This window comes from Bubalus kerabau, chromosome 4 (genome assembly GCF_029407905.1).
Source record: "Bubalus kerabau isolate K-KA32 ecotype Philippines breed swamp buffalo chromosome 4, PCC_UOA_SB_1v2, whole genome shotgun sequence".
NCBI lineage: Eukaryota > Metazoa > Chordata > Mammalia > Artiodactyla > Bovidae > Bubalus > Bubalus kerabau.
This window is the reverse complement of record NC_073627.1, coordinates 176,000,177-176,027,653: the sequence shown is the minus strand read 5'-3', so window position 1 is coordinate 176,027,653 and position 27,477 is coordinate 176,000,177. Positions and strand designations below refer to the sequence as shown.

The window sequence follows — 27,477 nt, the reverse complement described above, 5'->3', positions numbered from 1 at the left end:
ACAGTCAAAGGCTTTAGTGTAGTCAATGAAACAGATATAGATGTTTTTGTGGGAAATGAAAGTGATAGTCACTCAGTCATGTCCAACTCTTTGCAACCCCATGGATTATATAGTCCATGGAATTATCCAGGCCAGAAAACTGGAGTGGGTAGCCTTTCCCTTCTCCAGAGATCAAACCCAGGTCTCCCGCATTGGAGGCAGATTCTCTACCAGCTGAGCCACAAGGGAAGCCAAGAATACTGGAGTGGGTAGCCTATCCCTTCTCCAACGAGTCTTTCTGGCCCAGCAATCAAACTGGGGTCTCCTTATGGAGGATATTGTATCTACCTCTGCATACATTGGTCTTCCCTGGTGGCTCAGATGGTAAACAATCCACCTACAATGAAGGAGACCCGGATTTAATCCCTGGTTTGTGAAGATCCCCTGGAGAAAGGAATGGCTACCCACTCCAGTATTCTTGCTTGGAGAATCCCATGGACAGCAGAGCCTGGCAGGCTACAGTCCGTGGGGTCACAAAGAGTCAGACACGACTGAGCCACTGAGCACCCACTGCATACATTTGATCTCCCTTGTTATTCCACAGTTTTGCTGGAGTCAGTCTGTCTTTGAATCTTTATGTCTATTTCTTACTCGGAGCGGTTTAATGAGTGTTGGGTGAATGGAGGTGGTTTACCCCTTGATTAGACTTCTCAGTCACTTTCTCTCACTCTCATGTGGCCGCTTTCTGGTACATATCCTTGCCCTTTCATACTGAGTCCCTCTAGCATCTCTACTTTCATCATCCACAGCAGAAGTTCAGTTCTCTGAGTGAACAAGAGCTCAGAAGCCATGATGAAAGATTTCAAGTTTTGGTTTGCAATTAGGGAGACTCTGAAGGGCTAGTCTTGCATTCTGACTCCCATGCGTGCATGCACACGTGCATGCTAAGTCGCCACATTCATGTCCGACTCTGTACGACACTATGGCCTGTAGCCCACCAGACTCCTCTGTCCATGAGATCCTCCAGGCAAGAATACTGGGCGGGGGGGTTGCCATATCCTCCTCCAAGGGGTCTTCCCAACCCAGGGATCGAACCTGAGTCTCTTATGTCTCCTACATCAGAAGGTGGGCTCTTTACCACGAGAGCCACCTGAGAAGCCCCACAGGATGGAAAAAAAAAATAAGTTTCGGGATCAAGGCAGAAGCATATCTGCTTCCTAATTCCATCATAAAGTGAGCTACACTTTCTCTAGTCAAGCATGGGACTTTAATTTCATTATTTCATTCAACAGATACTCACCAAACTCCTAGTATGTGCCATATCTTTTACTGGGGGCTGGATTGATAAGGACTGATGAATGAATCATGACTTCTTTCCTGCAGGAAGTCACAGTGTATCAGAGAAAGCAGAAGCCCTTCAACACGATAGGAACACACTGAAGGGGGAGGTAAAGACTACCTAAAGAGGAGTAGAAGGACCAAGGAAGGCAACTCTGCCTGATACCCAACCACAGCCTCGATTCTCGAGATAATCTGGGATAATGGGCATGCCCTAGCTTTGGATGCTGAAAAACTTGGATTAAGTTTCTACTTTGGCCACTTACTGGTTGTGCAAATTTGACTAAATCAATCTGTCTCTCTGAACCTTATGTGGTCTGTCTGTAAAAGGTGGCCATACTTATCCTGCCAGGTTCTTCTAAAGATTAAGTGAATGCTCATCCCAGGATCTGGACCCAATAGTATGTTCAAAGGATAGTAACTCCCTTCTGTCATTAAAACCAACATATTATCTTTTTTAAAGACTTTGAGGACAACTTGCTTTTGGGTGAGTCACTTCCGAAGAGAATCATGTTTCTCATATTTGAAAAGATCTGTTAATCAGTAGTGCCTTCAGAGCTTCCAAGATCAGAAGAAATTTAAATAGTAGTCAAAATAGCTCCAGCAAGTTGAGATTTCGCCGTGTGCCAGGGACTTCACATGCTGTAGTGGATGTTCTGACACTGCTTCCAAATCGCTTATTAGAACACGGGCACTCATCCCTCCAGCTGCCTGAAATGTTGACGGTTGAGCACTCTGAGTCTTTCTTGGAGAAATGCCCTCCATTGAAAAGGAGTACTTCACCGGAACTTTGATCCCTTCCCAGGGATGTCTCTGCCCCTATGATGGTTAGTGTTGGAGATACAAAGACCTAACACCTTTGTCTTGATTTGGATCACAAGTCTAAAGGACCGTCTCTGCTCCAGTGCTTCCCATGGCCTCAGCTGTAACTGCATGCAATCCCACTTCTCCCTCTGCCCCATCCCACTTTGCTCATGTCCCAACAAGAGAACACCCCCCAAAACCTCCTGCATCCCACTGTCTGACTTTGAGTCTGATTTCTGGTGAACCTGACCCAAGACAAATGCATTGTCTCATTTAGTCTTTATCTTTTTTTTTTTTTTCCAACCCTGTGAAAGGAAAATCAATATCTACCTCTTTCTTAGGCTTTGACGGAGATGTGTTTTCTTGTCCAAGCTTACAGAACCAGTAGGTAGCAGACTGAAGATCTCAATACCTGTCTTGCCAGCTCTGTTCTCTTCATCCCCGTGCTGTGTCACTTCCCTAAACTAGTGGGATTAGCCAAACTCAGCCCTGGGACATAATTCAATATCCATCCCTCAGTCTTTAGTGAGAATAAATACAAGAATTATCCATTTAAACAGCATGACTGTGCTTTTCAAAAGAAAAATCTGTAGTTGATACTGACGTTCAGTGCCTTGCACATGGACCCATGTGACATGTTTCTGCTCGGGCTTAGTTCCAGAGGGGAAAATATGGCTTTGTAGATAGATTTGCATATCATCCCTTGCCAGAAAATTTGAAATATGGAATCCAGCAGACTTCTTCTTCTTGTTCTTCTTTTTTCTTTTTTTTTTTTTTATTCCCTTTAGCTGCCAAGGATTTGAAGGCTAACTTCAAATGTGGTCATTCCCTTATCTCTGAGCCTGATGCCATCTACTCCTTATGCTTTTCACACAGAGTCCTCTTCATCCTCATCAAAACCATGTTGTCCGCTGTGCTTTTATTTAGAAACTCTTTCTATATGATGATATAAATTATACCGTGTGTGTGAATTAGAGAAGACAACATTGCCTGCCATGCTTGCATCCTTTTCAGAGTATCTTAGCTCCTGGCAGCCAGGTAGTATCTGAAGTGGTCCTCGCTCTCTGCTCACTTCATTGGCCCACAGCTGGGTACCAGAGCCCAGATGAGCCTGACATTGGTTAGCTGGCAGGGTCTGATATGACCTGACAGGTTGCTGCCAAATCCGCAGGAAGTCTATTAACTGAGTCCTTCTTTGGAAAATTTAAATTGCATTCATGAAAGATTTTTTTTTTCACTTGATAGTGATATAGAGAGAAGGCAATGCAGGGAGAGAAGCTGAGTCATGCTAATTTTGAAACAATTTAAAATCTCCTCCTGCTGAGGTCTCTAGGCCTGCCATAAATCTAGAACCACTTTGTGGTTCTGTGTCCAGCTTTGTGAAGCCTATTTGTGATCCTATTTGAACTATTTTTATCCCTCTTCCCCCCCATGAAATTCCACTTGCACTGTATTGCTACACATATACACTGTTCATGCCTAACGTGCCATCACCTTCAGTGGACTTCTATTACATGACCCCAAAGAAAATATGTATGTAGTTCACGTGTATGTGGGCTTCCCAGGTGGTGCTAGTGATGAAGAACCTGCCTGCCAGTGCAGAAGATGCAAGAGACTTACATTCAGTCCCTGATTTGGGAAGATCCCCTGGAGAAGGAAATGCAACCCACTCCAGTATTCTTGTCTGGAGAATCCCATGGACAGAGGAGCCTGGAGGGCTACAGTCCATAGGGTTCCAAAGAGTCAAACACGACTGAGCAACTTAGCATGAATACACACATATGCGTGTGTATATATGTGTGTTAATCCACATATGGCTGTCTGTATATATGTGTCTGTGTATATGCACGTTAAAAAGGAGCAATTTTGGAGCCTAGATTGCCAAGTTAGAGTCTTTTGTTTGGCCTACATAAGCTTTAAAGAACACATTTCAACCATCATTTTCACGCTGGTTGATCACAGCAAAAATCTGAATTTTCTGCCTCTTCTGATGAAAACCTAGCACCACTTACCTTTAGACCCATTTGACCTGAGCTGGCTGGAGCTGGGCTGCAGGTGCTCCCTGTGAGTAGAGCCCGCAGCACCCAGCTCACCCCAAGCTCCACCTTTCCTTATTGTTTCCCAGCATTAAGGCATTTTCCATTGCATGGGTGCTGCTTTTTGTTTTGGAGGTGCTACAGATCTTTTGAATCATCCTTTTCTCTCTCACCCTCTTTCTCTATCCCTCATACAATAAAATAAAACAACCTAAGCCAGGGGGCCACCATGCCATTTCCTTTACACTCAGCCAGTATTTCCCATGGATATCATCTGCCTGTCCCCTGTGGGCCATTAGTGACCCATTTCAAGGGAGATGCATGGGTGGCAGAAACAAAAACTTTTTGTATTTTAAATTTTAATACAGTAAGTCTTCTATAAACGAACCTTCAAGTTGCGAACTTTCAAAGATGCGAACGTGCGTTCACATGTCCAGTCATATCAGTTAGTTCACGTGAATATCATCATCTGTAAAAGTTGGGTACAAGGCTCACCCTGTTGGACTTATGAACAAACTGGACTTACGAGCGTGCTCTGGGAACAGAACTTGTTTGTATGCAGGGAACTTAATGCACTCAATCATTCTTTCCTAGGACAAATCCGGCACTGGCTAAGCACTTTGTCCACATTAATTTATTTCATTTTCACAACACCGGGGTGGGCTCTGTTAGTATTCCCATTTACAGACGACGCGGCCAAGACCCAGAGGGAGTGAGTGGCTTCCCCAGAGTCCAGGGCTGGTAATGCCAATCTGGGATTTGAACTCAGGTCTCTCTCAGTCTTAAGGGCCTGGCTCTCAAGCACTCGGCAGAACTGTCTCTCATGTCTGACTTGTCTGTCTCCGTCCGTCGCTCACACCATAACTTGCACGCTGTAAATGCTCTGTGAAGGTGTGTAGATCTGCGACAACGGAGGACCTGTGGTGAGGGGAGTGGCTGTATGCACCTGTCTCCTTTCCTGCCCTGTACATCAGCAGCAAGACACCTGTGTCTGAAAATCATGCAGAAAGTAGCTGTCTTTCTCTCTCTCCCCCTACAGGGAGCAGCTTTGTGGTGAGTGAAGGAAGCTACCTGGACATCTCCGACTGGTTAAACCCAGCCAAGCTGTCCCTGTATTACCAGATCAATGCCACCTCCCCGTGGGTGAGGGACCTTTGCGGACAGAGGACCACAGATGCCTGTGAGCAGCTCTGCGACCCAGAAACTGGTGAGCCATGGGCAGGGCTGGGGAGCGGAGAAGGTATGGGCCTCAAAGGGTCTGCACTCCTTCCGTCCAAAGAATCGTGGCTTCTGAGTGATTGATGAGGGGCTTTATGCAAAGTGTCCATCAGTCTCATTGGTGGTTAAACTATGTGCTGTCATTGGCTGGCAGGAAAGCAGATTCTGGTAAAACCACAGCATCTCAGAAAGGACCACAGAAAATTCCTAGTCCAATTTCAGGAAAGCAAAGAGTCTGCATGTCACCAGACAGCCCTGAGCTCAGATCCTATCTACCTCTTCCTTGCTGGGTGTTCTTTATCATTTTTTCATCTTTATTGAAGTATAATTGGCACATAAAGTTGTTTAAGTTTTAGGTGTAAAATGTGATGATTTAATCCATATATATAGGGCAAAATGATTACCATAATAAGGTTCCTTAACGCCTCTACACCTCACATTCTTACCTTCTTTGTGTGTATATGGTGATAACATTTAAGATCTACTCACTCAGGAGTTTTCAAGATACAACAGTATTGTTGACTATTCTGTACACTAGATCCCCAGAACTTTTTTTTTTTTTTACCTTAAAAGGAGAAATGTTGGCTATCAGGTCCAAGCTAACTGGCCATTTTTTAGCAAGACACTTCCTTTCTCTGAATACTAGAGCATGAAAATATTGTCTAACCCACAACTCTGTTGTTGGGATTAAATGAGATAATGTATGGAGAGCTTCAAGTAGATTCCTTCATTCATTCTTTTGACTGACACATATTGAGTAGTTGGACAGTTTTCTAGGCACTGGGGACATAGCAGTGAACAAAGAATGTGGTCCACTGGAGAAAGGAATGGCAAACCACTTCAGTATTCTTGCCTTGAGAACCCCATGAACAGTATGAAAAGGCACAATGATAGGATACTGAAAGGGGAACTCCTCAGGTCAGTAGGTGCCCAATATGCTACTGGAGATCAGTGGAGAGATAACTCCAGAAAGAATGAAGGGATGGAGCCAAAGCAAAAACAATCCCCAGCTGTGGATGTGACTGGTGATAGAAGCAAGGTCGATGCTGTAAAGAGCAATATTGCATAGGAACCTGGAATGTCAGGTCCATGAATCAAGGCAAATTGGAAGTGGTCAAAAGGAGATGGCAAGAATGAACGTCGACATTCTAGGAATCAGCGAACTCAAATGGACTGGAATGGGTGAAATTAACTCAGATGACCATTATATCTACTACTGTGGACAGGAATCCCTTAGAAGAACTGGAGTAGCCATCATGGTCAACAAAAGAGTCCGAAATGCAGTACTTGGGTGCAATCTCAAAAACGACAGAATGATCTCTGTTCATTTCCAAGGCAAACCATACAATATCACAGTAATCCAAGTCTATGCCCCAACCCGTAATGCTGAAGAAGCTGAAGTTGAACGGTTCTATGTAGACCTACAAGACCTTTTAGAACTGACACCCAAAAAAGATGTCCTTTTCATTATAGGGGACAGGAATGCAAAAGTAGGAAGTCAAGAAACATCTGGAGTAACAGGCAAATTTGGCCTTGGAGTACAGAATGAAGCAGGGCAAAGGCTAAAAGAGTTTTGCCAAGAGAATGCACTGGTCATAGCAAACACCCTCTTCCAACAACACAAGAGAAGACTCTACACATGGACATCACCAGATGGTCAACACCAAAATCAGATTGATTATATTCTTTGCAGCCAAAGATGGAGAAGCTCTATACAGTCAGCAAAAACAAGACCAGGAGCTGACTGTGGCTCAGATCATGAACTCCTTATTACCAAATTCAGACTGAAATTGAAGAAAGTAGGGAAAACCACTAGATCATTCAGGTATGACCTAAATCAAATCCCTTATGATTATACAGTGGAAGTGAGAAATAGATTTAAGGGACTAGATCTGATAGACAGAGTACCTGATGAACTATGGAAGGAGGTTTGTGACATTGTACAGGAGACAGGGATCAAGACCATCCCCATGGAAAAGAAATGCAGAAAAGCAAAATGGCTGTCTGAGGAGGCCTTACAAATAGCTGTGAAAAGAAGAGAAGCAAAAACAAAGGAGAAAAGGAAAGGTATTCCCATTTGAATGCAGAGTTCCAAAGAATAGCAAGGAGAGATAAGAAAGCCTTCCTCAGTGATAAATGCAACGAAATAGAGGAAAATAACAGAATGGGAAAGACTAGAGATCTCTTCAAGAAAATTAGAGATACCAAGGGAACATTTCATGCAACAATGGGCTTGATAAAGGACAGAAATAGTATGGACCTAACAGAAGCAGAAGATATGGCAAGAATACACAGGAGAACTGTAGAAAAAAGATCTTCACGACCCAGATAATGATGATGGTGTGATCACTGACCTAGAGCCAGACATCCTGGAATGTGAAGTCAAGTGGGCCTTAGAAAGCATCACTATGAACAAAGCTAATGGAGGTGATGGAATTCCAGTTGAGCTATTTCAAGTTCTGAAAGATGATGCTGTGAAAGTGCTGCACTCAATATGCCAGCAAATTTGGAAAACTCAGCAGTGTCTGGAAAAGGTCAGTTTTCATTCCAATCCCAAAGAAAGGTAATGCCAAAGAATGCTCAAACTATCACACAATTGCACTCATCCCTCTCGATAGTAAAGTAGTGCTCAAAATTCTCCAAGCCAGGCTTCAGCAATACGTGAACCGTGAACTTCCAGATGTTCAAGCTGGTTTTAGAAAAGGCAGGGGAATCAGAGATCAAATTGCCAACATCCGATAAACATCTATTTCTGCTTTATTGACTATGCCAAAGCCTTTAACTGTGTGGACCACAAATAAACTGTGGAAAACTCTTCAAGAGATGGAAATACCAGACCACCTGACCTGCCTCTTGTGAAACCTATATGCAGATCAGGAAGCAACAGTTAGAACTGGACATGGAACAAAGGACTGGTTCCAAATAGGAAAAGGAGTACGTCAAGGCTGTATATTGTCACCCTGCTTATTTAACTTATATGCAGAGTACATCATGAGAAATGCTGGGCTGGAAGAAGCACAAGCTGGAATCAAGATTGCCGGGAGAAATATCAATAACCTGAGATATGCAGATGATACCACTCTTATGGGAGAAAATGAAGAGGAACTAAAAAGACTGTTGATGAAAGTGAAAGAGGAGAGTGAAAATTTGGCTTAAAGTTTAACATTCAGAAAATGAGGATCATGGCATCTGGTCCCATCACTTTATGGGAAATAGATGGGGAAACAGTGGAAACAGTGTCAGATTTTATTTTTTTGAGCTCCAAAATCACTGCAGATGGTGATTGCAGCCATAAAATTAAAAGACGCTTACTCCTTGGAAGGATAGTTATGACCAACCTAGATAGCATATTGAAAAGCAGAGATATTACTTTGCCACAAAGGTCTGTCTAGTGAAGGCTATGGTTTTTCCAGTGTTCATGTATGGATGTGAGAGTTGGACTGTAAAGAAAGCTGAGCACTGAAGAACTGATGCTTTTGAACTGTGGTGTTGGAGAAGACTCTTGAGAGTCCCTTGGACTGCAAGGAGATCAACCTGTCCATCCTAAAGGAGATCAGTCCTGGGTGTTCATTGCAAGGACTGATTCTGAAGCTGAAACTCCAATAATTTGGCCACCTCATGGGAAGAGTTGACTCATTGGAAAAGACCCTGATTCTGGGAGGGACTGGGGGCAGGAGGAGAAGGGAACCACAGAGGGTGAGATGGCTGGATGGCATCACCGACTTGATGGACATGAGTTTGGGTAAACTCCAGGAGTTGGTAATGGACAGGGTGGCCTGGTGTGCTGCGATTCATGGGGTTGCAAAGAGTCAGACATGACTGAGCGACTGAACTGAACTGAACTGAATTACACTTATATTCTGCAGAGAGATTAAATCTGCATTGCCTGAGAAGGCAGCCACTAGCTACGTGTGGCTATTTAAGTTTAAGTTCATTGAAATTAAACACTTTCTCCATTATGTTAGCTGTGTTTCATACACTCCATAGCTAATGTGACTGGTGGTACCCTTGGAGAACGCGAAACAGTAGCATCATTGCAGAGTGTTCTGTTGGACTGGACTATAGTAGACAAATGGGGAAAGGCGGATGCTGCCAGAGGGTGAGAAATGCTGGATGAGGGCACAAAGCTTGGGGGTGCCCCCTGGAGCAGGTGTGGGGCTGTCATGACAGAGACAGTGGCCAGGGACAGCTTCTCCAAGGCTGTAACCTTTGCTAAAGAACAGACACTTTAAAACACCTTAAGCTGGTGATGGTAAAAGGCATGCTTCTCTCTGGGGGAAAGCATTCTAGGCTGAGGGGATGCACGGGCAGCGCCTCTGCAGCAGGCACAGGAGCATGCCATGGGGTCAGCACTCGCAGAAAGACCAGTAGGATTGGAAGGGAGCGGGGAGAGGAGTTAGGAAGCAAACCGGAAAAGCAGAAGGCTGGTGGTGGGGAGAGGGCGTGGATGATGAGAGGAGGTTGCAGGGCCTTGTATAGGAGGATGAGGACTTTGGATGTTACTCTGAGTGAGGTGAAATCCACTGGAGGATTCTGAGCACAGAAGCAGCTTGACCTACACAGTAACAGGACCACTCTGGCTGCCGTGTGGCAAATCAGCTTAGAGGGTATTCAAGGGTGCTGTTATTCTTTTTTTTTTTTTTTTTAATTGTACTTAAAAAAAATATATTTGTTTATTTGGCTGCGCCGGATCTTATTTGCAGCACCTGGGATATTCAGTCTTGTCTCTTCCCCATCTTCAGGTTGTACTGTATCTCTGTAGTACAGACAGATTTTGTGGTCACAGTCTACGTTCTTTCCTTGCACGTCCTATACTTCTAAATTGTGTGTATAATACATATATGTGTATTATGTACATATATATATACATATATAATGTTTTATTTGGGGACATTAATGTTCAGTCTTTGTGTTGTATGGTTTTATGAGTTTTAACAAACTCTCCTTTTATAGCTATTTGTTACTTATTTATTTGGCCACACCAGATCTTAGTTGCAGCATGTGAGATCTAGTTTTCTGACCAGGGATCGAACCTTGGCTCCCTGCTTTGGGAGTGTGGAGTCTTAGCCACTGGACCACCAGGAAATTCCCAAGGCTACAATTATTTATGTCAGAAAAACAGAACACCTGGATTCAAACCCTGTTTCTATCACTTACCACATATCTTGGGCAAATCATTTCAGCCTCTATACATTTAGTGTCTTCATCTGTAAAATGGGGATAATGATGCAGTACCTGCTTTGTGGGGCTATGATTGAGCTAATTTGTATAAAAGCTTCTCAAGTCAACTTGCACTCCTCCTCCCACCTTCCAAACTCAGATGCTGTAAAGTGATGTGCAAACAGCTTCACCAGCACTTTCCACTGAGGGTGGACCATTAATAGTGGAGGGAGGCAACAGTATCAAACCCCAACGTGTAGAAGTAAGGTGACCCTCTGAAAAGTATGGTGAAAAATCCACTTCTAAACCTCGTGGTGACGTGTTGTACTAGTCAAGAGCGTTTTCCCCAAGGAGAAGGCTGGTCATAACCACAGGTACTCCTTGGCCTTCTAGCATATCTGCAGACATGTGAGGATATTAGCCCACTTGTTCCTCTTGTGACAATGGCCTTGATGTGTCTACAGGGAGAATGCTTCCCAGGTGAAACATGAAAAATAAGCATTGGGATCCAAAAGTCTTATTCAAAGAATAGGTTCTTAGCTGGAGGTAGAAATTTGTGAGTCAACTGTATATAGATAGTATTAACTTGGAATACACCACATTATTTACAGTCAGTGGTTAGTAAGTGGACATCTTATTCATAATTGCTGCCCAATAATAGTTATTAATGTCCACAAACAGGGAACTAGGAGTTAGGCGATTTGCCAAGATCACAGAGCAAGTTAGCAATGAAGCTCGTTCTCCTTCTTCCCAGTCCTATGGGAAGGACTTAGTATAACCTAAAACTTATACTGGTATCTTTTCTCTGCAGTTTCACCCCTCTCTCCATTAACAAGATGCTGACTATCTTGCCTGGAAATCTCACTGCACTGATGCTGTGGAGTAAGGGGTCTCAGTAGCTCAGTGGCCCAGGTCAGGAGTGCGCTTTCTCAACCCAGATTCTCAAGCACTTCTCCAATGGGCAGCAGTTTGGGAGTAAGGAAAGGGCTTCTCCAGGCTAGCCCCCTGATCTCTGCAGAGTAAGGCAAGGATTTGGCTAGCTAGCCATCATTCCATCCTTATCTTTTAGGTGGAAGCCTGTTCAGATGTATTTTTGCAGCCTTTACATAGATCTACTGGGGAAGCTATTTAGAAAATGAAATGTAGCTCTAGTGTACCATTGGATCAGACAGCTAGATCTTCTTTCTCTTAATTAAAACGTTTATACTTGAAGGCATTGTCACCCTAAGCAGTCTCCCTGTACCCACAGCACACACATGCATGCACACACACCCCCACACACTTGATTATCCTCATGCAACAACCAGGAAAACCCCATGGAATTATGTGCTTCTGGAGCTAGTCATGTAGATTCTGCCTCTTTTTTCTTTCCTTAAAAAGTAGACAAGATGGGAGGTAGGAAGGAATGGAAAGGATCCACTTCTTTTCTCCTTCTATGAAGCCTCAGCTAGACAGAGTGGTGAGTGCCTGATGGTCTGACCTTCTGATTTTCCAGTTGATCTGCCTTCAGGTACAAGCCCATGATTTCTGAGGATATTTTTCACTACCTACAGGCTTGAAGACATAATTCCAAAGAGTGGATCATCCAGGGAGCAAGTGTGTGTTAGTCAGTTTGAAAATGATCAACTTTCCCATCAGTATTCCCAAGAATAACACCCACACATATACATTCACCCCTTAGAGCTGAGAATGTCACAGGAATCCACTGGGTTGACCTTAACTTTGTCACTGATGATACTGATGCGCAGAGAAGAAAGGTAAGAAAGGACCAAAGTCACGCAGCCAGCAGGAGGTAGAACCAGAATTCAAGCTCAGGATACTCAGTTCCTACCCAATGCTTCTCCAGCCCTCAGCAGGTCTAGAGGAAATCTTACATTCCACATCTCTCAAAGGCTGCCAGCTCCTGCTGATGCTTCTGATCCCAGGACTACCCTAGCTACAGCAAAGCTCTAGAGCTCTAAACACTCTTCCTCCCAAATAGTCCTCTTGGGTTCTAAACAAACACCAAGAGGCCCGGGCAGACATATCTATTAATTCATTAATCTTGACCAAACCACACTCACATTTCTTTCTTTATTTATTTCATCAGACTGGAAGTTGGAAACAAGAAGAGAAGATATGCCCAGGACAATAATTAGTGTACAGAAAGATAGCCACAGCTCTAGAAAGAATTAGCTTCAACTTGGATATCTCTGTTCTGGCCTGTAATGTTGTTCACAGGCTCACTGTTATCACTTCATCTCTGCCACTATTTGTCACCTAGCACAATTTCTAGGTACATTGATACCCATAGTTCCTCGAAGGCATCATGCCTTCTCATGCCTGCGTCCCCTTCAAAGGCTGTTTCCTCCCCTTTTAAATGTGTTTCTCCTCCTTTGGCTGGAGACCAGGGATGCTTTTCGTTTCCATTTCATGCAGCCCAAACGCCCTTCCTCCCAGAGGCATTCATCTGTCACCACCCCTGCTGTGACCACCTTGAGGGCTCCTCTTCTCTGATCTGATAGCCTCCATAGTCCCTAAGTCATAGTCCTTGTCCCTAGGCAGAATCATTGTTCTTTCCTTATCTGGATCTATTACCAGACTGTAAACTTTTGTAGGGGCTGGGTAGGGGGATTCAAGGGCTCATCTGGTAAGAATCTGCCTGCAATGCTGGAGACCCTGGTTTGATTCCTGGGTTGGGAAGTTCCCCTGGAGAAAGGATAAGCTACCTACTCCAGTATTCTTGGGCTTCCCTGGTGGCTCAGACAGTAAAGAATATGCCTACAATGCAGGAGACCTGGGCTCGATCCCTGGGTTGGGAAGATCCCCTGGAGGAGGGCATGGCAACCCATTCCAGTATTAATGCCTGGAGAATCCCCATGAACAGAGGAGCCTGGCGGGCTATAGCCCATGGGGTTGTAAAGAGTCAGACACAACTGAGGGATTAAGCATAGCATAGCACAGGGGAATTCAAAGCATGCGTCTTGCTTTTCTGTGTATCTTTAAAATTCAGCATTATGCTGACAGATGATTTGTTCACAAAAAATAAAGAAAGGATGAAGCGGGGGAGGAAGAAAATGTCTGACCCCATGCTCTTTTGAAAATTTTTATTCACCAATTTTCAACTTCTTCCTCCATATCCACTTAAATATAAACTCAAATTAAATATTTTACAGCACTAGAGAAATTGGGTCTCCTGGAGCTGTCCAGTAGCCAGACCAGCTGCAGCGGTCCCCAACCTTTTGGGCACCAGGGACTGATTTCCTGGAGGGCAGTTTCCATGGAGGGAGAGGAATGGTTTGGAGATGACTCCAGCATGCTACATTTATTGTGTGCTTTATTTCAATTATTATTAAATCAGCTCCATCTGAGATCATCAGGTGTTAGATCCGGAGGCTGGGGACTCCTGGAGAGGGTCTCACCCTCCATTCAGCCACAGGCATCCCCAAGAACATTGCCTCTTTGCATTCTCCTCTCTGCTCATACTCTTAATAGCCCCACCCCAACACCCCATGCAAAGTTTTGCCTTCGGACTAAAGTTCCGAAGATTCCTTTCTCTACCTGAAAATTTCTTTTTGCCCTTTAATTATCTACTTTTCAAAACTCTATTTACTTAATTACCTCTGATCTCCTCTCCATAAAATGATGACTTCTGCAGTATCACTAAAGTTCTCTTTTGGCCTTTGAAAAAGGAAGCCTTGTCCTCTACCTAAAATCTTGATTAAAACATGAGTTATTATTTGGACACTTCTCTAGGATGTTAAAATCTAAACTCCTTTAAGCTTACCACTGTATCATTTATGCCCGAATTCTTCCCAGCTCACTGTCCAGCAGACCACCTTGCTCTCACAAATCACTCCAGACATAAACAGATGGGACTACAGGTAAGGAGTGGAAATAGGAGTGTAAGTCCCCTGAATATATTTTCATGGGGCTTGACTCAAACCCACTATGTAAAATTTATTTCAATTTGTTAAATTCATTCAAGCAAGATTTTCTTAATTCCACAACTCATAAGTCTTGCGTGGTAAGTGCCATGGGAAATCATGGACAAATTGGACAATGTTCCTGCCTTCATGGATTTCATATTTTCACAGGGATAAAAATAATAGGCTCCTCTACAGCTATTATAAAAGACACAATGTGGAATAAATCAAGAACAACCATTTATAGAGTATCTCATGCCTGGAATAAACGGAGAAATGTATTCTAGATGGGGATTTCAGGAGATCCATCATGGAGAAGATGACCTTTTAGCTGAGCCTTGTAGAGTCAGTAGGAAGTATGAGTAAAAGGTGCTTTAGCAGAGGAATCTTGATGATGGAGTGCCGGGGTCCAGCCCCGGTGGATCCAGGGAATTCGAAGCGGGGACGGCGTCGGCGAGGATCAGGAAACAATTGCTTAATTAAACGTTAATTAAGGATATAAAGAGTGGTTAAATAAGGATAGCTCAGTGAGGAAATTCAGTGGAGAAAAGAGGCTGAATAATTCAGCCAGAAGGTAAGAGAAAGACTGACATGGGGAGACCAAGTTTTGGTGAACAAGGCCCACACTTTATTTTCCAAAGTAGTTTTTATACCTTAAGTTATGCATAGAGGATAATGGGGGAAGGGGTAGAGTCATGCAGTAAGCCAGACTTTCTTCCTGCAAACTCATCATATGCAAAAGTTTAGGTGATTTGCATCATCTTCTGGCCTGGAGGCCTGTTAACATTTTAAGACCCTTTCTTCAGAAAACTTATTTTTCTCTAAAGGTGATTAGTCAAGCGCCACCCTCCAAAAGCATTAGATAAAGTTGCATTCCTACAGAGCAAAGGTGTGGTGGGCTATAACAAGAAAAAGAATTAACTCAAGGGTCCCAGGTTGCAAACATTAAAGCTACTATTTACACCAATTATATTAATCAATACACTGCCAGGGACACAGCAGGTAAGGGATATGGAGACTTAGCAGCAAACATTGGCCCAGCAAGTGAAAAACCCTTCACCAATACAATTTCTAATCAGTCTTTTACCTGCTCAAAGGACTCTGTATTTAGACAGTTTAGAACATCTCATGCCTCGCACAGTTGGGAGGCTCTGAGCAATCACATGTGGCCGGAAAAACCTATTCAGGCAGGCTAGAGGATTTCTAAAGGAGTTTGTAGGTTGAAACACTGTCACACCCAGGAATTGTTAACTGGAGCTGTAAGCTAACTCTTTTTCCAGAGAGAGGTAGTGGGGGACAGCCCCCCATAAAGTCAGAGGTGTAGGTGAAAGCACAAAGCAGAAAGTAGGCAGACTCTGGTTTTGGGGGTAGATGCTCGAGAATTTCCAGGGAGACTCCTGAGGCTTGATCCTGCCTTTGTGTATGCCAAGCCTCCTTCCTCATGACCTTTGCCACGGGCAGAGCTTGCTCCCCGCAATGGAGAAAAAGGGGAAGTAAGTCTACAATAATTCCCCAAACCAGAGAGCAGCATAGCTACTTGCATCTGTAGAATGTGCTGTACATGAGGCGGAAGAAGAGAACTAGGGGAGATGGAGGAGATGAGGTTCGGAAGGTGGGGTGGAGAGAACTCACGGAAGGAGGAGGATCTGAAGATTCTGAAAAGCACCAGGGAGTTTAGTAAGACTACATTGGCCACTGAAAAAGGAAAGCTTGCCCTTTACCTGTCCAGTTGTTTTATGGAACATCTAACTGTTCAAGGGAACAGCTGGGTGTTCTCTTCTTTGTTTTCCACCAAGAATGAGAATGTGGGAGAAGTCATGGAAAAACTAAACCCCCAAGCCCTGTGCCTATTCAGATCTCAGATCTGTCAAAAGTGGCTTAGCTTCCCTTCAACGAAGCCCTCCTTCTGTGTGTGGGTCCTATAAGGCTGAACCAAGTCCTGGAATCCAAGTACTGATCATCATCATTAGTGCTTTCATGAATGTGTCAGTAAGAAGAATCACTCCTCCCAAATGACCAGGAAGGAGCGGGGAGGTGGGGAGATAGTGCTGGTGAAGACCGCGTTCTGGCCGTGATTCGAGGATGAGCCTGGTCCAGATTTCCTGGCCCTGTGCCATAGCCCAGCTCAGCTATGCTTAATTTTTTGACTTTTTTTCCAGAAATTTCAAAAATGTAATACAGCCTGCAGGGCTTCTTATGGAACTGGATCTAAACTGTGCTGGAGCTGGCTGGTATGGAGTTAGTCTGAGTTTATATGGGAGTGGATATGGAGGAAGAAACTGAAAATTGGTGAATACAATTTTTTTGAAGGAGCATAGGGAGAGAAATCCCTTCCTTTCTCTCTCCCTACTGCCCTCTCTTTCTTCCTTTCATTATTTTCAGTGAACTCATGAGAGTTGAATGTTGTCATCTCACCCTAAGTCTTTGTCCAGTTCTGTCCAGCAAGTAGCTTGAAAATTGGCTATGATAAGGGTATTTATACCAATAAAATTGGTAAATGTTACAAATCATGGCTTTTTTTCTTTGGAAAACCAATCATTAAATATTGACCATCATAAGAGTGGATGGGATGAGAACAAACCAGTCATAGATGAGGGCAAACAGGGATCTCAGGGACGGCTCAGAGAAGGCTTGAGAATGTTGCCAGAGGGTGGCATTAGTCTTCCTTCCAGAATAATCTACCATTACCGTTCAGGTCTGAAGACAGAAAATTAATGTTCAAGGACTATGTGCTATGGTCGTATCTAATGTGGCACCATACAGTTCAAATGACCAGGCTGTGACCTTAAGAATGGGGAGGGTAGCATGGGTAAAGGGGGTCAACTGTATAGTGATAGATAGAAACAAAATTTTTGGTGGTGAGCACATTGTAGTTTATACAGGAGTAGAAATACTGTAATATACCCATGAAAAAAAAATATAATCTTACAAACCAATGTGGTGGTGGTTATTGTTCAGTCTCTCAGTCATGCACAACTCTTTGTGACCCCATGGACTGCAACAAGCAGGCTTCCCTGTCCTTCGCATCTCCCAGGGTTTGCTCAAGCTCATGTCCATTGAGTCAATGATGCCATCCAACCATCTTGTCCACTGTCATCCCCTTCTTGTTCTGCCCTCTATCTTACCCAGCATCAGGGTCTTTTCCAATGAGTTGGCTCCTCTCATCAGGTGGCCAGAGTAGTGAAGCTTCAGCATCAGTGCTTATAATGAATAAAGATAATGCCAAGTTGTGTCCAGCTCTTGCCATCCCATGAACTGTAGCCTGCCAGGCTCCTATATGCATGGGATTCTCCAGGCAAGAATACTGGAGTGGGTTGCCATTTCCTTCTCCAGGGGAACTTCCTGACCCAGAAATTGAACCCAGGTCTCCTGCATTTCAGGCAGATACTTTACCAACTGAGCTACATAGGAAGCCCTTACAATGAATAGTCAGGGTTGATTTCCTTTAGAATTGACTGATTTGATCTCCTTGCTGTCCAAGGGATTCTCAAACCAATGTTACCTCAATAAAAATAATTTTAAAAAGAATAATTGCATCTGATGTCATATACATACACGAACAAAGCTAGTGGAGGTGATGGAATTCCAGTTGAGCTAGTTCAAGTCCTAAAAGATGATGCTGGGATAGTGCTGCACTCAATATGCCAAATTTGGAGCAAATTTGGAGCAAATTTGGAAAACTCAGCAGTGGCCACAGGACTGGAAAAGGTCAGTTTTCATTCCAATCCCAAAGAAAGGCAATGCCAAAAAATGCTCAAACTACCACACAATTGCACTCATCTCACATGCTAGTAAAGTAACACTCAAAATTCTCCAAGCTAGGCTTCAACAGTACATGAACCGTGAACTTCCAGATGTTCAAGCTGGATTTAGAAAAGGCAGAGGAACCAGAGATCCAATTGCCAACATCTGCTGGATCATCAAAAAGCAAGAGAGTTCCAGAAAAACATCTGCTTTGTTGCCAAAGCCTTTGACTGTGTGGACCAAAGCCTTTGACTGTGTGGACCACAACAAACTCTGGAAAATTCTTCAAGAAATGGTAATACCAGACCACCTGACCTGCCTCTTGAGAAATCTATATGCAGGACAGGAAGCAACAATTAGAACTGGACATGGAACAACAGACAGGTTCCAAATAGGGAAAGGAGTACATCAAGGCTGTATATTGTCACTCTTCTTATTTAACTTATATGCAGAGTACATCATGAGAAACGCTAGGCTGGATGAAGCACAAGCTGGAATCAAGATTGCCGGGAGAAATATCAATAACCTCAGATATGTAGATGACACCACCCTTATGGCAGAAAGCGAAGAAGAACTAAAGAGTCTCTTGATGAAAGTGAAAGAGGAGAGTGAAAAAGTTGGCTTAAAACTTAACATTCAGAAAACCAAGGTCATGGCCTCTGGTCCCATCACTTTATGGCAAATAGATGGGGAAATAGTGGCAGACTTTATTTTTTTGGACTCCAAAATCACTGCAGATGGTGACTGCAGCCATGAAAATAAAAGACGCTTACTCCTTGGAAGAAAAGATATGACCAACCTAGACACCATATTAAAAAGCAGAGACATTACTTTGTCAACAAAGGTCCATTCTAGTCAAAGCTATGGTTTTTCCATTAGTCGTGTATGGATGTGAGAGTTGGACTATAAAGAAAGCTGAGTGCTGAAGAATCCATGCTTTTGAACTGTGGTGTTGGAGAAGACTCTTGAGAGTCCCTTGAACTGCAAGGAGATCCAACCTACCCATCCTAAAGGAAATCAGTCCTGAATATTCATTGGAAGGACTGATTTTGAAGCTGAAACTCCAATACTTTGGCCACATGATGCAAAGAACTAACTCATTTGTAAAGACCCTGACGCTGGAAAAGATTGAAGGCAGGAGGAGAAGGGGACGACAGAGGATGAGATGGTTGGATGGCATCGCCGACTCAATGGACATGGGTTTAAGTAAACTCCGGGAGTTGGTGATGGACAGGGAGGCCTGGTGTGCTGCAGTTCATGGGGTCACGGAGAGTCAGACATGATTAAGCAACTGAACTGAACTGAACTGATGTCATGCCACTCCAGTACTCTTGCCTGGAGAATCCCAGTTATGGTGGAGCCTGGTAGGCTGTCGTCTTTGAGGTCGCACAGAGTTGAACACGACTGATGTGACTTAGCAGCAGCAGCAGCACCTGGGGCTTACTAAGTGGTGCTAGTGATCAAGAATCTGCCTGCCAATGCAGAGACACAAGAGTTTCCAATCCCTGGGTTGGAAAAAATCCCTTGGAGTAGGAAGTGGCAACCCATTCCAGTATTCTTGCCTGGAAAATTCCATGGACAGAGGAGCCTGGCAGGCTCCAGTTGCAAAGAGTCAGACAGAACTGAAGACTGAGCACAAGGAAAAGAATATCATCATGGGTGAATCTTACTGTGAAACAGTTTTATTAAATTTCTGCCCATGGGTGTGTGAGTATGTGTGTGTGTGTGTGTGTGAGTCACTCTGTCGTGTCCAATTCTTTGTAATCCCATGGACTCTAGCCTGCCAGGCTTGTCCCTCCATGGGATTTTCCAGGCAACAATGCTGGAGTGGATTGCCATTTCCTTCCCCAAGGGATCTTCCTGACCCGGGGATTGAACCTGGCTCTCCCGCATTGCAGGCAGACTCTTTACTGTCTGAGCCACCAGGGAAACACATGGGTGGTATCATGCTGAATTCTGTATACAAAATCTTCAGCACTATGGCCTCAAACCACATGAGGCAGGTAACTACAAAACACTAACTCATTTAGTCACTAATTCATTCATCTATTCATTTATTCATGCAAGCATTTACTGAATCAGAGTAGAACTGGAATATCCTTTGGGGTCTGATTTAACTAGGTTCAAAGCCTTGCTTCTCCATTTACTGACTTTGGCAGGTCATTTAACATCTCTGAACCTCATTTTTACATATATAAAAATGAGGCAAATAATTCCTATTTTGCATAGCTGTTGTGAGAATAAGATGAAAAATCACATTTAAAAGGCATTTGGCATGGTACCTAATTTATGGCAGGCACTCAACACAGTGTCTGCTGCTATTTTTATTATCAGTTTTTCAGCCTATAGTATATTCACTTCATTAACTAAATAAATATTTCGGTTAATTTAATAACTATTTACTGAAACATCTTTTTTTCAGCAATGTACAATTGTGCTAGATTATGTGAAAAGAAAATAAGATATAGTCCCTGCCTCTGGGATCTGACCACCTAATAGAGAAACTTACAAAAATCTGAACGTTCCAACTACTGGCTTTTCATTTAGTCCTTGTGTGACTTTTAAATGTGTGCAATGAAAAAATCATAGATTCTCAATTCTAGTGGCAGCTTTGCCACAGATTTGTCATTTAACCTTGGGTATGTCACATCCTGTGAATTTCATTTTCTTTCTTTTCAAAAAAGAGATTAGTGGAAACATAATCTGAATGCAAGAAGGGTCCCTAGCGATCATCTAGTCTGATCTATTGAGGGTCATGAAGGCTAAGCAAGTTGCTTGGTGTCACTGAGTAAATTAGTGGCAAGATACGAATTACAGCCCTGAATGATTCCTAAGATACTTTCCAACTCAAAATTCATGTTTCTATGACCTTTCAAGTACTAATAACTTAGAACATAAGTATGATTGAAACAATTTGTAAATGGCATTTAAAGCAGATTGAATTTTCTTTTCAAATTGATACAGATGTCAGTCATGTTCGCTGTCATACACGGTTTATTTTCATGCCTTCAGCATCCACTTTTCACTTGCAATTGAATTTGAAATGAAAATGTATGTAGTCATGTCCTACGCATGTCTTACAGTATACTAAATGTTTACAATGTTTACAGATTGTTTCTGTTATTTGCTGGTCCCTGTATTATTAATGTTTAAAGGGACATAAGGACTTTATGAAGTTGTAAAGACCAAGAATTCAAAGAGAAGAAGAATATGCCTGCAACAGAGAGGATTATAACATGAGAGGTGTCTAGGTAATATAGTAGATATGACGGGTTTACATTGGATGGTGCTCAGTGGGATGTGCAGTTAAATAAGTTGAGATCTGTCCAAAGAGAGCCAACTCTGGCAGACCAGAGAGAAGAAATTTTTATATGAAAACATATGTTTTATAAAGAACTGGCCTTTGGTCTTCTTGTTTATCGCTGTGTATCAGGGACAGAAACAGTTCCTGCATGAATACATCTTTTCTTGAGTGAGTGAATAAATGAATGAGAGGAACATTTCAGTTGCTAAAACGTCAAGGCTAGGTCAGTGGGTTGAGTGGGGCTCTGGTATCAAAACCATGAATAGCTCTAAGGGTGCTGACAGTGACATTTGGTTAAGTGTATTTTGGCTAAAAATTTTTTTATCTTGGACAATTCTCTGCTGAAAGATACCTTCTCCCTTGAGCTGGGTATCACTAGTCTTTTCTGAACTCAAAATGAGCTCTGTCCTTAATCTGGTTGGAATCAGTCCATATCCAACTATGCTGTTACCCCAGTGGACCTCAACTGGTAAATCAGTCCTTCATAAAGTGAGTCAGTGACCCTCAGAATCCATAGTGCTCTCTACCTCACCGTTCCTTGGTCCTGAACTTTACTAGAACCTGAGTTAAATAAAACTCATCCAAAATGAATGTAAATTAATGAACCCAATGCCTTATTATTCAGACATACTAGATACTGAAATCAAACTTTCCTGCGCTGTTTGCAACAAAAGACGTTAGAACAACAAACCAAGCTTTTTCTGCTTAAATTCCATGACGTGAATGTTAATCATAAAAGCCCATTTATCACATCAGATTGATCCATGTGATGCATTCACTATCTGTCTACAGCAGATGAAGGTATTAGACAATGACTAGGTATTGCCTACAGTTAAGAGAGGTGTTATAGAATTGAGGTGAGATATCAAGAGGTACAGGCTTCCCGGTGGCTCAGTGGTAAAGAATCTGCCTGCAGTGTAGGAGATGGGGGTTTGATCCCTAGGTCGGGAAGATCCCCTGGAGCAGAACATGGCTACCCACTCTAGTATTCTTGCCTGGAGAGTCTCGTGGACAGAAGAACCTGGCAGGCTATAGTCCATAGGGTTGCAGAGAGTCAGACACAACTGAAATGACTCCCCAGGCAGGCAGGCATCAAGAGGTGCTTGAATACAAGAGCAGCATCTACTATTTAGTATGCACTTACTGTTTATCAAGTATCAAGCTGAGGCTGATTTAGTGACTCTCTTGGTCTTGATGACTAAACTTCTAGGCCGCTGTCACTGCTTCCATTTCTCATACTGTGTGTTGTAGTAATTGATTGACATTCCCAGGCCATGTATTTACAAGTATCTCAGCGGGGATTTGGACCCAGACTGAGTGAGGAGCTCCTGTACTGAGAGTGTGTGAGAGAGTTTGCTTAGTCTTAAGTAGGGATAGGCATTCTGGTATTCTGTCTCTGATATGTATTTGCAGAGAATTCTCAGAGGCAAGCACGAATCCTCTGGACAAAGAATTTACAGGATAAATTAACTTGGGGAAAAGGGCCAGCTTGGGGTGGGGATGCGGAAACACACAGAATGGAGAAGTAAAACTGAGATTTCTGAGTTTCAGGGAAACTGTTTTTAATCTTTCTTTGGGAGTCTTGCTTTATTTGGTTTAAATGTATTATAAAATGTTATGATACGGAAGAGGGTTGAGGTCCTTGGAAAAGGACAACCTGTGTCAAAAGATGCTGCTGCTGCTAAGTCGCTTCAGTCATGTCTGACTCTGTGCGACCCCATATACGGCAGCCCACCAGGCTCCCCCGCCCCTGGGATTCTCCTGGCAAGAACCCTGGAGTGGGTTGCCATTTCCTTCTCCAATGCGTGAAAGTGAAAATGAACATGAAATTGCTCAGTCATGTCTGACTCTTAGCGACCCCATGGACTGCAGCCTACCAGGTTCCTCCATCCATGGGGTTTTCCAGGCAAGAGTACTGGAGTGGGGTGCCATTGCGATGAAGTCATAAAATTTCAGAGAACCCATGACAGCAAGCCACAGGATTGCCTGCTGCAGTACTGGGAAGGACAGGAAGATTAGACGTAACTAAAAAAGAGACTTGGAAAAATTTTTTCTCATTGGGACATGCCGGTCCTGCTGAAAGTCCAAGGGAGCCTTTACTTCTGAACTTGGAGGAAGGAAGCTGTGAGAACCTCATATTATAAAGCTGCATGTGTGCTGTGCTTGGTCACTCAGCCGTGTCGACTCTTTGCAACCCCTCAGACTGTAGCCTTCCAGGCTCCTCTGTCCATGGGATTCTCCAGGCAAGAAGACTGGAGTAGGTTGCCATGCCCTCCTCCAGGGGATCTTCCTGACCCAGGTTTTGAACCCAGGGTCTCCCACATTGCACACAGATTCTTGACTGTCTGACTCACCAGGGAAGCCCCGTAAAGTTGCACAGAGAAAGATAACCTGAGATGCACCTCTGATCATTACCTCTAGAAGGATGGTACCAACGAGAGGCGAATGCTCAGCGTCTATACCTGGACTTTCCCATCCAGGTGTGTGCACGGCAGTCTGCCCTCCACCCACCCCACGCCTTACAGTTCCCAGTCTTCACTTTCTTCACTCTCCCATGTCCTTGTTTCAGTGCCGATGTCCCTCCCTCAAGGATGTTTCTGTTAACTTTCTAGACTCAGTTACCCCTCCATGTCTGAAGCTCCATTTGCACACTCTATTTTTTTTCTTTATAGTAAATACAATGATAGTAATAATAATAATGCACATTAAACAGCACAAAGTATGTGTCAGCTTTTCTAAGCAACTCATGTGGATTATCTCATTTAATCCTCTCAGTAACCCTATGGGATAGATAGAGTCATATTTTAACTAAATCAAGGTGCAGACAGATGTATGTACCAAGATTTTATGCACTATTCAGGAAAAATGCTGCCACTAATAACCATAAGTTTCTAATAATACAAGTCTTTTTTTTCAGAAATATTAAAATGTGGAAAGTTGTGTGTCTTAGAATTAGTGCAATGCTATATGACTATCACCATTTTACACACGAGTAAGCTAAATCATGTGTAAGTGAATGGATTTTCCCAAAGTCACATGTCTAGGAAATAGTAGAGTTTAGACTAGAATTTCAGAAGTCTGGTTTCAGAGTTTATCCTCTTAACCACTAGCCTGTGCTACAATGCATAGCTACTCTGTATTTGTTTGTGTAGTTCTGTGTTCAAATCCTAGTTATCTGAGTCTGTATGCTATAAAAAGTCAAGGATTGTGTCTATATTATTTCCTTCTTTGTCCCATTGTCTAGCACACTGATGTTTAATAATGACTAATGGAATGAGTGAATGAAAGAAGAAACACTGGAAGTGAAAATCCCATGGGCTTCTGGCTCTGCTACTTTCACTCGAGGTGTGACCTTTCTCATGCCATTTATTCTCTGGGCCTCAGTTTCTCTATTTAATAAAAGAGAAGCTTACATTAGATTTTCTCTAAGTGATCTCCAGCTCTGAAATTCTATGTGCTAAAAATCTGCACTGAAAGCCAATGCCAGGTCCAACTGGCTCCAGAGGGTGCAGAAACAGGATCCCTCGTGCTTCCCGATCCCTTGAAGGAATATACACATGGAAGCTGAGACCATCACACATTCCAGCTCTCAACAAACATCATGTGATGGTCACAAACTTGAGCTCTGGGTTTGGTAGGACTGGGGATCCAAATTCCAGCCCCTTCACTTTGAATCTGCACAACTTTGGATATTTCTGACCCTTTCTTAACCTCTGTTTTTCTCAATGGTAAATGGTGGTAATAATATCTGCATAGCAATCCTCAGAGGATGGTTATGTGGACTGAACGAGATAAAGCATGTTAAGCATTTAGCACAGTGTCTGGTACACAAGACTTAACAAATGTTAGCTATTATTCTAGCCATGCTCAAAGCATGAATTGAATAAAATGAGTATTAGAGGACAGTTTTTTAAAAAGGCAATTACTATGAGCCTGAGCAGTCGGGGATGCCTTTTTGGAGGGGGAGAGACCAGAGTTGGACATGAAACTAAGAATAACTGTGATAAACCTACATTGTCCAATATATACAGTAGCAAATAGCCATATGTGCCTAAAGTAAAATATTAATCCAGTTCCCACATTTCAACTACGCAGTAGTCACATGTGATTAGTGACTGTGCATCTAAGAACATTTCTATTATTGTGGCAAGTTCAGTTAGACAGCTGTGACAGAGAGGGAAGAGTAAAATTATGTTTCATATGTATTTCATTTCACTTAATGTATTTAGGAGCGACAGGCCTATGCTGAGGACAGTGCTGTAAACTGAGATTTAACAGTGGCCAAAACCAGACACGCTGCCTGGCCCAGTGGAGCTTGGTCTATCGGTGTCAAAGTGAAAGAAGTGAAAGTGTTAGTCGCTAAGTTGTGTCCAACTCTTTGCACCCCCATGGACTGTAGCCCACCAGGCTCCTCTGTCAGTGGAACTCTCTAGGCAGGAATACTGGAGTGGGTAGCCGTTCACTTCTCTAGGGTATCTTCCAGACCCAGAGATCAAACCTGGATCTCCTGCATTGAAGGTGGATTCTTTGTTGTCTGAACCACCAGGGAAGCCATTGGTCAAGTGTGGGGTCAGCAAACTACAGTTTACCAGCTAACTGCTCTTTTTCATCAAGTTTTATTGAAACACATCCATGTTCATTGACATATTGCCTATGACTATTTACAGTTACAATAGCAGAGTTCAGTAGTCATGACTCTAGGGCTTGCAAAACCTAACATATTTATTTTCTGACCCTTTAGAAAAAAAAGAGTCAACTCCTGATCTAGTCGACTGATTGAATGCTTTGGCGTCAGAGTTAAAGAATTTGGTTTGGTGTTTATGCTTTCCTTTTTGGAATGGTTCATTTAACATTCAGCCAGTATTTATCAAGCACCTAATTTAAGCAGGATGTCAGCCAGTGTCAGAATGAAAAGAATAGATAAAAGTTGCTGCCATCATGGAGCTCACATTCTGGTAGGGTCAAATGATTAGAATATAGGTAGTATTAAATAAATAGCATCCTATGTTAAAGTTGATGTATTATTGAAAAAGAAAGACTACAGGAACCTAGACAGCTTATTAAAAAGCAGAGACATTACTTTGCCAACAAAGGTCTGTCTAGTCAAACCTATGGGGTTTCCAGTAGTCATGTATGGATGTGAGAGTTGGATCATAAAGAAGACTGAGTGCCAAAGAATTGATGCTTTTGAACTGTAGTATTGGATAAGACTCTTGAGAGTCCTTTGGAAAGCAAGGAGATCAACCCAGTCAATTCTAAAGGAAATCAGTCCTGAATATTCATTGGAAGGACTGATGCTGAAGCTGAAGCTCCAATACTTTGGCCACCTGCTGCGAAGAGCCAACTCATCAAAAAAGACTCTGATGCTAGGAAAGATTGAGGGCAGGAGGAGAAGGGGACAACAGAGGACGAGATGGTTGGATGGCATCTTCGACTCAATGGACATAGATGTGTTTAAGGAAGCTCCAGGAGATAGGGAGGCCTGGTAAACCTGGTGTGCTGCAGTCCATGGGGTCATGAAGAGATGGACACAACTGAGTAACCGAACAAAAACAACAGGAGGCAAGGCTGTGAATGCGGAAGAGAGGCATGGGTGTTAATTCCAGTAGCCTGTTCAAGGCAGGCATGGCTAGGGAGGCGAGGGAGAAGCAGGCTTTGTGGGTAACTGGGGAGAACAGAGTCCAGGTGGAGGAGGCAGCCGGTTCAAAGGCCCTGGGGGTGGACTTTGCCTCACATATTTGAGGATGATGGTGGGGAGAATGTGTCAGGGCTTCCCTGCACACTAGGAGATGGGAACAGAGAGGGATCAGAGGACCACAGCCTCTGTAGAACTTTTTAAAAGATGACCTTTCATCCTGAATGCAAGGGGAAGCCACAGAAAATTCTGAGTAGAGAACGGACATCATCTAGCATATTTAAGAAGATTAATCTGGCCACTCTATTGAGAAAATTATATGGGGCCAGAGACAAGAGTGGTAGCAGGGAAGCT

General features: G+C 43.2%; 1 protein-coding gene across 1 annotated transcript in view; it reads left to right on the top strand.

Moving 5' to 3' along the window:
- The window catches only part of ASTN2 (astrotactin 2), a 1,029,079-nt gene that overhangs the window by 438,639 nt on the left and 562,963 nt on the right, over positions 1-27,477 (top strand). The window contains exon 7 of the mRNA XM_055579471.1: positions 5,197-5,364. Coding sequence (XP_055435446.1) covers positions 5,197-5,364 — 168 coding nt within the window. The remainder of the gene's footprint in view (positions 1-5,196; positions 5,365-27,477) is intronic.